Source organism: Sander vitreus, chromosome 2 (assembly GCF_031162955.1).
Source record: "Sander vitreus isolate 19-12246 chromosome 2, sanVit1, whole genome shotgun sequence".
In the NCBI taxonomy this organism is placed as follows: Eukaryota; Metazoa; Chordata; class Actinopteri; order Perciformes; family Percidae; genus Sander; species Sander vitreus.
In genome coordinates this window covers 25,629,346-25,644,918 of record NC_135856.1, presented here as the reverse complement: position 1 = coordinate 25,644,918, position 15,573 = coordinate 25,629,346, and the positions used below count along the sequence as shown (strand labels likewise).

The 15,573-nt window shown below is 41.2% G+C and overlaps 1 protein-coding gene across 3 annotated transcripts in view; it reads left to right on the top strand.

Annotated features, from left to right (window-relative positions):
- Positions 1 to 15,573, top strand: part of lrba (LPS-responsive vesicle trafficking, beach and anchor containing) — a 198,456-nt gene that overhangs the window by 130,116 nt on the left and 52,767 nt on the right. For all 3 annotated transcript variants that reach the window (XM_078262819.1, XM_078262827.1, XM_078262811.1), the window contains exons 40-43: positions 11,289 to 11,406; positions 11,615 to 11,717; positions 13,738 to 13,853; positions 14,006 to 14,118. In XM_078262819.1, the coding sequence (XP_078118945.1) occupies positions 11,289 to 11,406; positions 11,615 to 11,717; positions 13,738 to 13,853; positions 14,006 to 14,118 (450 nt within the window). The remainder of the gene's footprint in view (positions 1 to 11,288; positions 11,407 to 11,614; positions 11,718 to 13,737; positions 13,854 to 14,005; positions 14,119 to 15,573) is intronic.

The following is a 15,573-nucleotide window of genomic DNA, read 5'->3' as shown; positions in this document are numbered from 1 at the left end:
CACTTTGGCTCATCCAGTCATCAGAAAACCCAATTATTATCATACTGCTCCTCACGATTTGCCTCACTGCTTATGTCAAGTCATGGCCCAAGCCTTGGGAACTGTTCAACATAAAGACATGTGCAAACAATTACGAATGATTTAAGCCAATTAGCTGAGATAAGGCCAAATAAAGGTTTAAAGCTTCCTGAAGTGAGTTTGTGTTCCCCAGTAGAGCAGTAAAGTCTTGTTAACTTCTTTACTGTCCCTTTATCGCTCTCTCTCTGTCTCCCTAACACAAAATGCACATGCAGACCACCTCCTCTCCCTTTTGAGTGTCAGACCACATCGATGGTTGTGATCTAGTCTCTCATATTACACTCCAGTTGTTTGAGCGAGGTTATATCAGAGATGATTAGATCATTCTGTAAGGATGAGGTCAGCGGTCCCTGGCCAGATGTGGGGTGTTTAAGAGTGATGTTAAGGATGGGCCTCATCATCTCGGTCTTTTGGTATGTGAGTTGGTCGGTCCACCACTGTGGTTTAGGCTGAAAGGCTGAAATATTGGATTGGTTGCCATGACATGTTATACAGGTATTTGTGGTCCCCAGCAGATGAATCCTATTCACATTCATGATCGTCTGACTTTTCCTTCAGGGTGAGGTTGACACTTAGTTGTTAGTTGAAATATCTCAACAACTGTGGGATGGATAACCATGAAATCCCCTGAGGATGAATCCTACTGACTTAGATGATCCACTGAATATTCTTTTAGGGCCACCATCAGGTCAAAGTTTTCACTTATCCAATAAATGGATGCATTATGACATTTAGTACAGTCAATCATATCCTCCGCAGGATGAATAGTAGTAGTAATAACTATGGGGGTCCCCTAACTTTTTATGTAGCGCCATCATCAGGTCAAAATTTGTATTTATTAAATACTTTGGTTTTTCAAAACTAATGACATTTTTTTCAACCTCAGTTGTGAACATGCTAAACTAAGTTAATAAGGTACAAATGATCCTTGACAACAGCATTTACAGTGGCTCAAAGTACCACTGTGACTAAGTACAGTCTTACAGAGCTGGTAGTGTGATTATAGAGCCTTAGTCTTGTTTTTCACCCCTTTGATGAAATGCAAACTGTGACTCTTGAGCAAAGCAGACTGAAGAAGCTTTAGAGCAAGTGAAAACCAGGTAGGACAAGTAGAGGAAGGACGATTGCCACATTGGCAGTCGCATAAAGAATCATTAGACACTGTCATCTCGCCCCCTAAGGATGACTAATGTCCCCCTTCCAACCGCTCTTCCCTCTCACACACACACACGCACACACAAGCACACAAACAACTCTCTCAATCTCTTTTCACTAATAAACATGCTTGGCCTCTCTTTATCCCTCTGTTTGTGACCTGACTTTGGACCTTAACACCACCACAGACCACTGTTCCCGAAACCTGGCCTACACTTAACCAAGCACCTCCAGACAAAGAGCTGCCACCCCCTCTTTGCACCTGAGCCTAGCCCCTCCATCATGCTCCCTCTCTGGGCTTGACTGGGCCAGTCAGGGGGCAGGTGCCTCCCCTCCCTTCCTTTGATTGATCCCCTCTCTCCGTCATTTATTCCCTTCGTCTGCCTCTGACACACGTGTCAAAGGCAACACACCAGCCTGATGGATAGGCCTGTTTATGGATGCCAGTCTGCCTGGTAGGCTACTGATATTACAATCAGCACCTGTGTACCTGCTGTTCACACAAGCCTCTGTTATTCAGCTGAGGTCAGAGAGACACCCGGCTCCAATTGAAAGATCGATGTCCAGCCCAGCATATTGGAAATTGGAATTGTAAATGTGGTCTTGTTTTGGCAGAAAGGTCTGTGCTGCCTTTCAGATGATAAAACTAGATCCATATGTTGAAGAATTTGAGTAAATATGTGGGTTGTTGAGCTTCTTTTATCTTAATCTTTTTTTTAATCCTAGAATACTTCGTAAATACAAAGGCAAAATGACAGGACTAGGACATATTTATTATAGCTGTTAATTTCTACAAGAAATCAGGAGTAGTCCTAACCAGATGCATGTGTTTTTATAAAGTAAGCTGATAGCATTGATGTGCACTCTGTGTAAAGACATCTCATGTGCCAGAGAGCAGAATGTTACATTGCTGAATTCTGGTGCCTCCATTGCCATTTTGGTTAATGACCCATCCAGTCTGGTTGAAATAGCACATCCATAGGGACATTCTGCGGATTACTTACTCATCCAAGACTCCTTTCTAGCAGACATCAGCACAACAGAGCTATACTTCTGCTCTGTATAAGCAAGACTGTAGAATAAGATACAGTACTGTATAAACAAAAAGCAATTCTAATACACAGATGATATTTAATACTATAAAGTCAAATCAAAGGACAGTTTTTCTTGTTGTGACTTTTCTAAACCTCTCCACCATCATCTTTTTTTAACATCTCAATAATAAAAGATGATGCACTTCAAATTTGTTCCACACCAGCAATCACCGTCATAATAAATCTGTATAGTAACTAATTAAATGCTGAGGCTTGTTTTAATTAAAGTACAGTGTCTGAACCTTTATCAATAATAATTACTCTTTAAAGATGCACATACTGTATGTAATGTGAAAGGGGGCACTTGTTGTCACCAACCCAAAGATATTTATATAATTAACTCTGCAGTTCTCAGCTTTACGGAGTGTTTTTAATTTCTTTTAAAAAAAAGTCAAGTTTAAGCTTCTTTCAGCTAATTGTTTTGCTCTTTTAGTTTGAAACTTGTTTTGGTTCATTCTCATTACTCTCATGAAATGGCAAAAATGACAGGACTAGGACTGCCTGCTGCCTAAACTGCAAACAACTGTGAACTGAAGAGACCAGCTGGTAAACAAAGTGTAACATTTAGCAGCTTGAGCCAGATATTTCCTTAAGGATAACAAAAGACCAAAAATGAGCTACAAGGAGAGTAAATATTGAACTTGCATTCGTCAGGTGGCCACAGCATAACAGCAAATGGATGCTAATGTTGCTCCATGTTTGCTGGATGTGCAAATAACTTGCTAACATGTTTGATTTAACAACTTTATAAGGTGATAATATGTTAGTTGTTTTTACAGCCTGTTCTGCCTAAAAAAAATCAATTATTTTCTGCCTTAAGGCACGTCAAGTCAGTTTGATTTATAGAGCTGAAAATCACAAATTACAGTCTGTGCAGCATACGACACCCAGGGACCACAATGGCTTTGTGTCATCTCTGACTATGTATTTTAATGTATGACACAAAGTACTGTTTCATATTTTATATTTAAATGGTCAAATAAAATCAATCAATCAAACTCTATCCTTAGACATCTGATTGGATAAACTCCACCCCCCAAAAAACCTTCTACTAGGAAGAAACTAAAGATCAACTACAACCAAATGGGGCGTAGATTGTAGACAGACGTCACATCTGAGTGAATCTTGTTGTACTTCATTTGTATTTCATTACTTCATAATGTATCTGCTTTCAGAGTATTGAAAATGCTCACTAATATAATTCACTGTATTACAGTAGTAACTCAAAATGCTTGTCACTGATAAACCTGTAGCTCCAATTGACTCACCTTCAAATTCTCAAAAATCTCCACAGCCGTTCCTTTATACAAATCCCATTGTCTCCCCCTTCTTTTGCTTGGGACAACCAAACCCCAAATTCCCCAAGAGGGGTGTACTTTTCACCCCACACCCACTTAAGCTGGTGACAATAGGCAGATTAGAAAAGAATTTACTTCAGCGAAGCCTCGCACCAACCCCAAAAAAAGCCTATCCATCACTAAATGGCAAAATGAGAGATTGAAGGAAAGCGGGGAGAATGCGATAGGAGCCGGTCAGCGATCTTAACCTGTCTGATGTTTGCCATGGCAGCTTATAGGGGAGTGGAGGGCCAATAGCATTGAGGCTAAAACACCTCCTGCGCTTCAGTGGTGGCTCTGGGTTGTCTCCTTGATTTTCTGAATATCAGTGAAAAGCATATGCATTCTTTTACTCCTTATCCTGATCTGCAAGTGTTTAGTGATGAGCATGACTGATCAAGGAATGTATTTAAGCTCTTTCAGTGCACTCTCAACAGGTGCCCTGCAATACTATTAAGGTCTCATATGTAGCTGCTGGTTTCCTATGAGGGCATTTTATATGCACTATATCCTAGTGCAAAGCTAAGCTTTGTTTTTATTGCTGTTTTTATGGTGCTGTGATATCGATGTCCAATTAAAGAGTATGTATTAAGTTAACTCTAGTTCTATGTGCACTGTGTGTACCATGACGTTTCTTTACTGCACTGTCCAAAATGATATAGGTTTGATAAACGTGCATCATGAGAATGCAAAGACAGCGGAGAGGATTTTCTCAATTTGTGGATGTCTGCTGCATTTCACACCCCTCTTCCCTTCACTTATGTGTCCTTATCCATCCTTTGTTCCCCATCACCTTTGAGCCACTAACTCTGCCCTTTGTGGCCCCAGTCTAAGCTGTGATAGGGTACAAAAAGGAAGTGCTGATCTTAAATATTGGAAAAAAAAAATAGCAGAGCTATTTTAAATACATCTCTGAATGCTTTCTCTGTGTAATCTGCCAAAATATGCAAGACTTTGTTGTTAAAAAAAGGCTCACATTGTCTTATTTACTAAGGGTTTTGGCTCGTCATATTTTCATGTTTATGTATATCCCTACTAGTACTGACACAATTAGTGTTTAATATTGCCGCTATAGTATCTTATGTGCCCTTTTGAGGGTTTCGTCCTCACAGCTTATGCCCAAAGGCTGAATGTTTAATGAGTTAATGCACTGAAGTCTTCACTTCTCTACCAATTAACCCCAAGACCACTGCAGCATTTTCCTAAACCTACACAAGACCTTTTTTTTTTTGTTCCCATTTCAAAAAGGCTAAGCAGCCAAGGAAAGGAGAAAAGGCTAACCTGTTAGCAAACAGTGAAAAGGGCCCAAAAGGGGTTTAATCCTTATTAGGCCAAATTCAGACTAAGTGGCCCCACAGATACCTTCAAAGGGGACTTTCTTTAAGGAGTGCAAACTCTTACTGGGTGACGTTTGGGACTGAATGCTTTGAGCCTTCAGGCTCCATAACCTACACTTGCTGCAAGCTGGGCTTGTTTATTTTGCTTTAATTCTCTCACACTCCAGCGCAGCTTCTTAGTTGTGTTTATTTTTTTTGACCTTGTAGTTTGTTTGACTTCCCTCGAGGCAAATAGGGCTTTATGTGTGACCAGTGATTACATCTTGAATTAGTTACATGATGGTAGAACAATTGTGCCTATCCGTCATTGGTGGACACAAATGGTCTTGACTACTTACATTGAAGCCTGTTGACAATGCATCCACTAGTCTATCAGCATTGTCTGTTCCTAATTATACATAGATTCTAGCTATAATGGATAATACATGTATATGTCGAATGCTTATTATTGTTATTAAAGCGATGGTTTGAAGTTTGGGAAAAGGAGCTCCTTCACTTTCTTGCTGAGAGTTAGATGAGAAGATCAATACAACTCTTAGATATTAGAGTGGTATCAATCTTTTCATCAACGAAGGGCAACAATAAATTAAATAAATAAAAAAAATTTAAAAAGTAAAAAAAAAAAAAAAAAAAAAAGTTTCTTTTGGGTTTTGGTAACCTGACTGTTGATTGGTCTACAGTCAGGTATATCACTTGGATACCTTTTTTATATTTTCACTGCTTGCCCAGCCACACTGCTCCCATAGTTCAACAGTCATGGAGCACATGACTAGACCGAGATGGTGTCGAGGCTGGCCAGTTAAATCCTACTCTTGCTGCGGCACAAAGGCTACAGGATAACTGCTGTAGTGTGAAAGTAGAGTCATGTGTCTTAAAGTCAAATGATTCCAGGCTCTTACTGTGAGGGAGCATTGTTTTCCTCTTGAATGACTTGCCTATTTCACCCCAAACACCTACTCACCAACCACACACCTTCGGTTCTGTAATGGCTTTTGATTGAAATACATTCTCTTTCAAGAAATCTTTACAGTAAAATTATGTTGATGCATCTTTCTGTCCCTCTTTCCAGTACAGTACTCTCAGTCATCATCCTATCTTTTTTTTTCTTTCTTCTGGCCATCACTCAATCTCAAAAGCAAAATCTGTGTTAATTGGCTCCAGAGGGCTCTTGGAGGCTTTGTGTCAACGGTGATGAGGATCCTGATTGGTCCAGAGGCACAGGCAGCCAACAGACCCTTGTTAGTGAGTTGGGGCCCTTTGCTTGCTCGTTAGTCCGATGAACTCATTTACTGATGGGGAGGGGGTGACAAGGCCTTGTTTACCAGGGTGGAACAGAGGATGGTGGGGGTTGAGGTGAGCGGGGGAGGAGGCGAACAAGTATATGGGTAAGGAATAGTGAGAAGAAGCTTATTAGAGTTGTAAACTCTGGTATGTTTGTGGATGCACTAGGTGAAGAGTGTCAAAAAGTCCTTAAATGTCCACTTGTGTTTGCCTGTGACTTCTTTCTCATTTGCCGTTGCAGTAAAATGGCCGTCAGCGTCTCGGTCCACTGAAACTGGTTATTGTAGATGGCTTGATTCTGTCGTCAGTCAAGTGAGGAAGAGTCGCAAAGAGCATGGCACTGATGTAACTATAAGCAGTGCTTTGCTTTGTGTTTGTGACTTTGAATAAGAAAAAGGTGGAGTTTCGTTTAATTATCGCAAGTTGTCAGAATCTGCAACCTCAGTCCATTGTTTGCATGTAAAAGTCATTTTGTGACGTGTGGAGTAGTGAGTGTAGAGGAGTGTGCACGTAGACGGGGTTTGGGAAATGAAAAGCAATAAGCAACTCTACATGCTGATAAGTCCACAGGTTTTCTTTTTTTTTTTTTTTATGAATTCTATCAAGTTCTCCCAATACCGCTTGTCCCTCGTCTCCGTTTTGATGTTGATGGATCACCTCTCTTTCTCCCGCTCATTAATTTCATCACCTTATCTCCCACACCACTTCATTTGACCAAAAGGTAATAATAAATTCCTCATCCATTATCCTTTAACTGAGGCAGCCATGCGGAAATACTTAATAACAGGCAACAAATTGAACTTCAATCACCTCATTTTCCTTCAAGGATGCACATCACATTAAACTAAACGAGCAAATGTGCATATACCACTTATCAAACAGTGTGTTTGTGTGTCCAATTTTAACCGATTTCTTTTACAAAAACGACACTTGGGGTTAAAATATGTTTTTCAGATTTTTATGACAAATAAGGATTTACTTATTTACTATTGGTAATTGGCTGTGGCTTCTGTCACTTCAACTCAAGTGTCTTATCAGCCCCATAACACACACACACACACACACACACACACACACACACACACACACACACACATACACACAGCGAAGGTAGTTGAACGCCTGGTCTATTTTGAACCACGCTGCTAATAGTTGGTGTGTTGCTCACCTGACTTTCCTCTAATTCAGCGTATTTTCAGTTACATTTCCTCTTTCTTTCTTTCTCGTTTCTGAAGAGGCAGTGGTTGGTAAAGGAAACTGGGTTTGTGACGGAAAGGGGGTGATAGAGAGGGTTCACTGGCAAGAACTGTCTGCGAGATTCAGCGGTGATTGTGTGTGTGTGTGTGTGTGTGTGTGTGTGTGTGGTTGTGCGGGTGTGCGCGGTTGTGCGTGTGCGCGCGCAGTTACGCACCGCAGCCATAGTCACCCGGCCCCTCTTCATGTGTCCCTCTTCATTCCGCTGTCTTTTGGGCATCTGACAAAGACAAACGACAGTGCTTCAGAAACGAGCAGCCGCCCGGCGCACAAACAGGTTGAAAGAGGAGGAGGGAGAGATGGAGAAAAAAAGCATTGCAATCAAGACTAGTTCCTTTGTTTTCTGTTTGGCTGTTTCCTCTCGCGTGACGCTTTGAAATTGATCTCGGGACACAGCAGACCTGAATCCATGGATAATGTTCCACTTGAAATGAAACATCAATAAAACTCTGCTTTATACTCAACCAGTCACATTGACGTAAAGGCTCCTGGAATCTTCTGTCCTCTTCTCAACCTCAATCATTTTATTTTTTATTATGTTTTTAAACCGAACAACCCTTTTTTGTTCGGATAGTAAAATGTAAATGTGATAACCTGAGTCTGGCTTTGGTGTTCCTCTTCTGCTTCTGTAGCAATCTCGTCTCTTTGAGCCTGACTGATCCAGTTCCACCATTACTATTTATCAAAGAGTAAGCTTGTGCACCCATAACTCCAGCTCGGACAATAACCTCCACACCATTGTAATTTGTCCAGACATGGTCAGAACGACGAGAGCATTACTGCATGGATAGTTTGTCACGCTCCTTGTCACCCACTCAGCTTTTTCATCTGCAAGGGAAAGGGCGCCGCCGATAGGGACAATGATCTCGGGAACATAAAGCGCTATTTACAGCATTCCAGGAGATTCATCGGCCCAGAGACAGATATGATATCCTGCTGCCTCCGCTGCTGTCATATCTATCTGTGGAATCAGAGACTGCAACTTTATCACTTCAGCCCTGGGCATCTTCTTGACATCCATCGTGAGGTCTATCAGTGTACTCCTGGGGATGAAATGAGTAAACCACTCCCTTTGTGGAGGTGGAAGGTTACTCTCCAAGCAGCCACTCATCATACATTTGAAAACAGGAATTTCATTTTTGATCAGATAAAAGCAGAGAAGCCGTTTCTTTGAAGAACTTGAGATAAAATAGTATTACAATTGTGTTGGTTGGTGATATGTAGTGGGATTTCAGTAGTCTATATCCATGACGTTCCACTTCCGGGATTGCTCTTGTTCTGCAGGAAATTCCGCCGGTTTTCGGATGTCCGTTACCTCCCGCTTTCTTTGTGTTGTAATTTTAAACTCCGTTGGATTTATGAGGACTAAGGTTAACTGCTCCTCAGATCTCTGCAGGGTAAATCCAGACCGCTAGCTAGACTATCTGTCCAATCAAGCGACTAAAACAACCTTTGAACGTACACACGTTCCACCAAAACAAGTTCCTTCCTGAGGCGATTTTGCAGCGGCACCGTGGTTCCGCCCGGCGTTTAGCACCACCCAAGACTAATGTGATTGGTTAAAAGAAATGCCAATGAGCCAGAGCACATTTTTCTCCAATTCCAGATTGCTGTGTGGATTAGCCAGACCCTCCTTCGCAGCTCTGTGGAGGAAGGTCTGGCACCCCCCTGGACTCATATTGGTAGAGATGCTTTTAAAAGGGTAGGGTTGCTGCCAGTACACGTTAGAGTGGAGCAGTTCAAGTTGAATCATATGTATAATGTCATAAATGGCTCGGCTCCCAAATATCTACATTCCCATATAAAAATGGTTCATACACAGCATAATCACAACACTAGGGCCAGTGTCAACAGGTATAACATTGTGGAATAATCACAACGCTTTCCCTCAAAAGTGTAAATACCAGAGGGGCTTTTAGACACAAGGTTAAGGCTTTTTTATGGAATAGAGTAGCTAATATTGTTTAATTAGAGTAGACTGATTATTTTGTGATTTATGATTCTCTGATTTTGGAATGCTTTTAAATCTTCTGTATGATCTGTATTATATGTTGTTGTCTTTGACCGGAAATAGGTCTTCCTGATGTTTTAACACCAAGGACCATGTTGGAAATAAGTGTTGACACTTTAACATGCTATCCTTTGGATTATGTTGTTTGTTAAATCCAAAATAAACCAAACCAAACAAAATCAAGTCTGTCAGTAGAGAAAACTAATCAGGTGTCTCAGCCTGGTTGTCAGCTAAATTCAATCGCATCAACGATTCTATATCTAACGGTCTATATATGCAGACTATTATATACTGTAGTTAAAATTGCATACTTCCAATATACAAATCCTATATGTGGAAACAAATCTCATGACATGATCATATTTTAAAATGCATCTATGCTATGCATGTTCTCTAAATACTATTGTGTTTATGAATGTTTAATTCAATTCCTAATTTGACTGCTATATAACTATTTATCTTTCTGTAACCTTGGAAATTAAGAATTAGCAGGTCAAACATCTTTGCTTAAGGGTTTTCTTTTCACTTTTCGCAGTAGTTTACCTTATGAAATAAATTTTCCTTGATGATTAAAAAATGGCGTTTGCTGCACTATCTTTGCGATGGGGTTGGCTACTGGCTAACGGTGACTAATATAGTCATCTTGAGCCCCTGTTAAGGAAGATAGGAGGCTGGCGGTTGCAGCCCCAGCCAGCTTCTCCAAGCCACTAATCCACATTTAATTGAACTCCAGAGACTTTGAAGTGAGTCTGTGATGCAGGCAGATCTTATTCCTCATAGAGACAACGAGGGAGAGGCTGTTCTCTGGCTGGCAAAGGCCTCAGCTGGTCCCCTCTGCTGTCCCCCGCCTTTAATGAGCTCCTTTAACTTAACAGTCTTGTCCAAGCTTGCTAGCTCACATTTGAATATTTTTGATTAATAACACAGCCTCTGAACCGTGCTGTGACAACCTAAACTGTCCCTTTTACCTTTCTACCACCTCCCTGTCAGCAGACGCCTTTGAAACTAAAAGCAGAGGTTGAAACAAAAGCCTAGTTAACAAAGCAGTGCTCAGTAGGTTCGTAGCAAATCTAAATGCCGTATTAGTAGGAGTACAAATCTCAGGGGCAGGGCCAAGCATCTGGGTCTGTCAGGCACTGTGGCAGCCATCAGAACAAGTCACTCTGACAGCTACCGCAATCTCCATGGGGACCGATTAAGCTCAGCTCATCGAAGCATTTAAAAAAAAAAATCTGGATCCCGCTAACATAATATTGTTTGACCCCTGTGTCAATTTCTGCTGTGGAAATAAAGAAAATGTCTAATCAGATGGTTAGCATAAAATAGGCTCTTAACCTCATCCTTGTCACATCAAACCATTAATGTATATCAGAACAATATTTCTTTTGTTTCTTATATGTATATTGTCATTTTCTCTTCACCTGTATGCTGGGATATGGATTACCTTTTAGTGAACTAAACGTTTCCTTCACTCCTTTCAGCTGAATAGCGCCCATTCTATCGCTGAAGGGATCTCTTTTTCATTGAGGCTGATCAATATAAGACATTAATCGTGCTGTTCAGGCTGTCGTGCCATCACTGTGTGAAAAATGAACTAACCTCGCCTCCTGTCTGCTCTTCTTCCCTTCCCTTCCTCTGGTCTCTTTCTTTTTAAAATGTCCTTTCTTTATTCCATTTTCATTATCCCCTTTGAATTCAATCCCTGTCCCTTTGGTCTCTCTTTTGCTGTCTTGTCTCCCAGATTCTAGCCTATACAGAAGGTCTTCATGGAAAATGGCTGTTCACAGAGATCCGCGCTGTCTTTACCAGACGCTACCTACTGCAGAATACTGCTCTGGAAATCTTTATGGCCAACAGAAGTAAGGCCACACCTGATAATTACCTTTTTATGTCACCATTTCACCTTTTTATTGCCACCCTGATGGATCTCCATACACACTTCTCGGTGTAATAACACCGGAGACACTCTTATCAAGAGTTGAGTGGCTGTGTGGGGATTTTATGCCACATAAGGAATATGAAAAAAATATATAATAAAAAAAGACATTTTTCTGTGCCTCTCCACAGCGGCAGTCATGTTCAACTTCCCAGATGCAGCCACGGTCAAGAAGGTGGTCCACAGTCTTCCTCGTGTTGGGGTTGGCACGAACTTTGGCCTTCCACAGACCAGGTGAGATTCACAGCTAAACACAGAAATACACAACAAGTCTCTTTGTGTTGATCCTAAACATTCTCAGGCCTGTGTGCAACACATACAGCACCACATCTGAACAGATCAGAATATTAAAGGTATTGAAAGACAGTGGTGGATAGAGGGAGTGAAACGGGATTAAAGAGCGTTCACATTGTTGTTACTTATACACCATAAACCTCCAAACTAAATGTTCTCCCTCCCTTTCTTGCTGTCACATGCACACAGGGGTTTGGTCACTGATTTGTCCCGTCTCTCCCACTGCCTCCTCACAGCCCCAAACATAATTGGCTTCACACAAACACAGTCCAGTTCATTTATTTATTTCCATCAGTGTGAAGCAAATAGTTGCTTGTAAGCCTGCAGGGCACAGCCCTCCCTCGCCCTCCCTCACATCATGTCTGCTCTGTGTCCGGCCAGTGCTGAAGCCAAGCCCAATCCAGCTGCTGGCGTGCCAGCAGTTCCTTAGTGCCCAGGAAGTCTTAGTGTATGATGCTTTTTATGGCATATTTTAATTATGTGATGCGACTAGCTAAAGTTTTTAGTTTAATACATTAAATGGTGGTAAAGGTGTAATTAAGTCAGTTTTATTTATATAACCCACAATCACAAATTTCCCTCAAAAGGACTTTACAATATATACAGCAGAGAGAAGAAACCTCATGAAAAGTAAATATTTTCCCAGTGTTTTGGGTAAAAGTTTGCATAAAAGTATACACAGTAACTGCAGGTTTCTCTAAGTTAGACTAAAGAGTCCAAACCAAATTCAAAGACGCGGCCAAGTATGAATCTTTCCCATATTGGGATTTGTTTGTTTCATAATGCATATTGTGAAATTTTGTCTTTCTGGCGGGATGTGTGAATATTCGGGGAGGTATCGTGCGAGACAGGAAGATTTAGGATCTATGGGAAATGTTTTCTCAATGTTGGGAAACAAATGCTGCATGTAGCAATAGTAACAGTGAACAATGAAGTCTATGTAATCAGTCTGAGTAAGAAAGTGCGTCCAGTAATGAGTCAGTGTGGATGTAGCGCGCACACACACACACACACACACACACACACACACACACACACACACACACACACAGATTTCGGGTGAGAGATTTGTGTGCGTGTTTGTGTTGGGCTCATTAATCAAGCTAGTTTGCAGGCCAGGTTACACCTCACCTCTTTGACCTGAGGACAGCTGTACAGGGCGCACACACACACACACACACACACACACACACACACACACACACACACACACCAGCTAATACAGCCAGCACAGCACAAATTAGTTTAATGTCCAGAGTGCCATGACAATAATTGCACAACCACACTTCATTATCCATGTAATATGGTTGCTCATAATTGGATATAATCCTTCTGCTTTTAAAACATTTTTGCCAATATCAAGCAACCTCTGTCTTCTCTCCTCTCTGTGTTTACATTTAATTGTGATGTGATCTATGAGAGATAAAAAGAAAATGTAGACACCTACATAGAAAGTATGTTAATGCACGTTATTGCTTTGGGACAATACAGAATATAAAGAATAGCGTGTCTTGTAGTACACTCGTGTGTCGTATTTTTGAATTTTTTTTTTTACCTTTGAGAGGTCTAATGACTATAATCTCACACCCTGACAGTGATTAATTCCATCATTTTCCTTTGTTTTAATTGGATTGGGGGTCATTTGTTTTTGTCCAATTGCATACATCATGCCCTGAGCTCTGTGTGTGCACACATGCACGCAAATATGTGTATTCAAACCAATTTATTGCATATTTGTCTTCTTAATTAGCAAGACTGTAAGTTCAAAAGATTTTTCATATAATGACATTTGTATTGCAAAAGTCTAATAAGCCCGAGGCTTTTTTTCCCCGGTCTACTAATTGCTGTTCCTGTGATGTGGTGACTGACTTTGTCTTTGTACTACTCCACACTATGTGTTACCAGGGCCAGAAACACTTAAATGGCAAACAAGTGTTTTAATATCTTTTTCTCTTTGTAGACGTATCTCTCTGGCCACACCAAAGCAGCTATTCAAGGCATCCAACATGACCCAGCGCTGGCAACGCCGCGAGATATCCAACTTTGAATACCTCATCTTTCTCAACACCATCTCTGGTGAGGACACCACCTAACACCTGCGCAGTGTTATTGCAGATTGTGTCACAAACCTGCCAATAGAGGAAATGTACACAGAAAACATTTTGAGTGTTGTTAATCCTTGATACCATGATTTGTATAAACTTTCTCACTTTCTTTCCTTCCACCAGGTCGGACCTATAATGACCTAAACCAGTACCCGGTCTTCCCCTGGGTTATCACCAACTACGACTCAGAGGAACTTGACCTCACTCTGCCCAGCAACTTCAGAGATCTGTCCAAGGTAAGACTCTCAGGGCACATCCTCTTCTCCCCCTTTACTCATCTTTTTTTCCTTCTTAATTCCAAAGAGAGGGCATTTTAGAGAGAGGATGTGTGTGTGTGTGTGTGTGTGTGTGTGTGTGTGTGTGTGTGTGTGTGTGTGTGTGTGTGTGTGGGTGGGTGGGTGGGGTGGTTAAAGTCCATTTTGTCACCATGTAATTGCCATTGATCATAGATTAATGAACTAGCGCTTTAATCACTGGTAGCTGATTGCTATCTTTTCACAGGTGTAGCTCTGTCCTCATTCAATATCTCAAATATTTGGTTGTTTAGGTCTCAGAGGACTAAAAGTTTCTGCAAAGTAAAAAAACAAAAAACAGCCTATTTCACACATAGTTTCTGGTAAATTACTGGGATAACCTGTTAGGCACCTCTAGAGATTTTCACTGTTTACACATGCTGCCACATTCAGGAACATTTCTGCCATGCGCCTTTTCACACTTGCCATGGTAATGCTAGAATAGATGGGGGCAGGGACAGCCCAACAGGGCTTGTCCCTGCAATGCTCCACAGCTACAGTATACCAGCATTTCCCCTGGAATGTTACTAGGTCCTGAGTTAGGAAATTGGTGGCACAGATTTCCCTGCATATTGTTCCATGCTCCCAATTACATGTGACCCTATGCAGGAAAATGCCCCAGCACATGAAAGGGGCTTGGATCCAGTAGTTTGCTCACTTTCATTAAATTGTGTTAATACTGTGACCCAAAATTGCAGCTGATATACATCACAGATAATCAGTATGATTAATTGTTTACGTGTGTTAGTTGAGGCAGCCCTGCCTTGCTGCAGTCAAAGCAGATTTTAACTACACATTTTCTCTTTTTGTGACTCCCATTTTCTGGTTTAGCTATCGTATTCGGCCCGTAATTCAAACTTTGTAATTGAATTCTTTCAAGTCTGACCTTCTGCAACACCCCAGGAAGTGAAGTAATGCTCCCTGGTAGCTCCAGGCATCAAGTGATTGGGCTTAAACCAACGAAACCTGCCCTGAGATGCTCCCTGGCACATAAATACACACACACTCCCATTGCTAAAACTGCTAAAAAGATTCTCCCCCATGTTGTAAGTAGACATGCAATTATTTACCCGCATGAACTCCCTGTCTTTTCCACACATACAGAAAAAAGGTGAAGAACCTACTCTTACTACTTTCCAGCTCCTCTCGTTGTACTGAACATCAGTTTTGCGTAATGTTGTCCAGTGGTGGGAGGACAGAGGATTAGTTTTAAAGTGAGATGATTGAGTGACTGTCTAGCTGCTGGAACTAAAATGACTGAATAAATCAGCCAAGGAAACAAAAAGGCATGCGTTAATGGTACGTTGGAGGAAATACATTTCAGAGTTACACTTGAGGGCATTTATTCAGGTCCTGAGAGCATCCCATGTTCATGCAGGGCGAGGGAGAGGTGGAGGT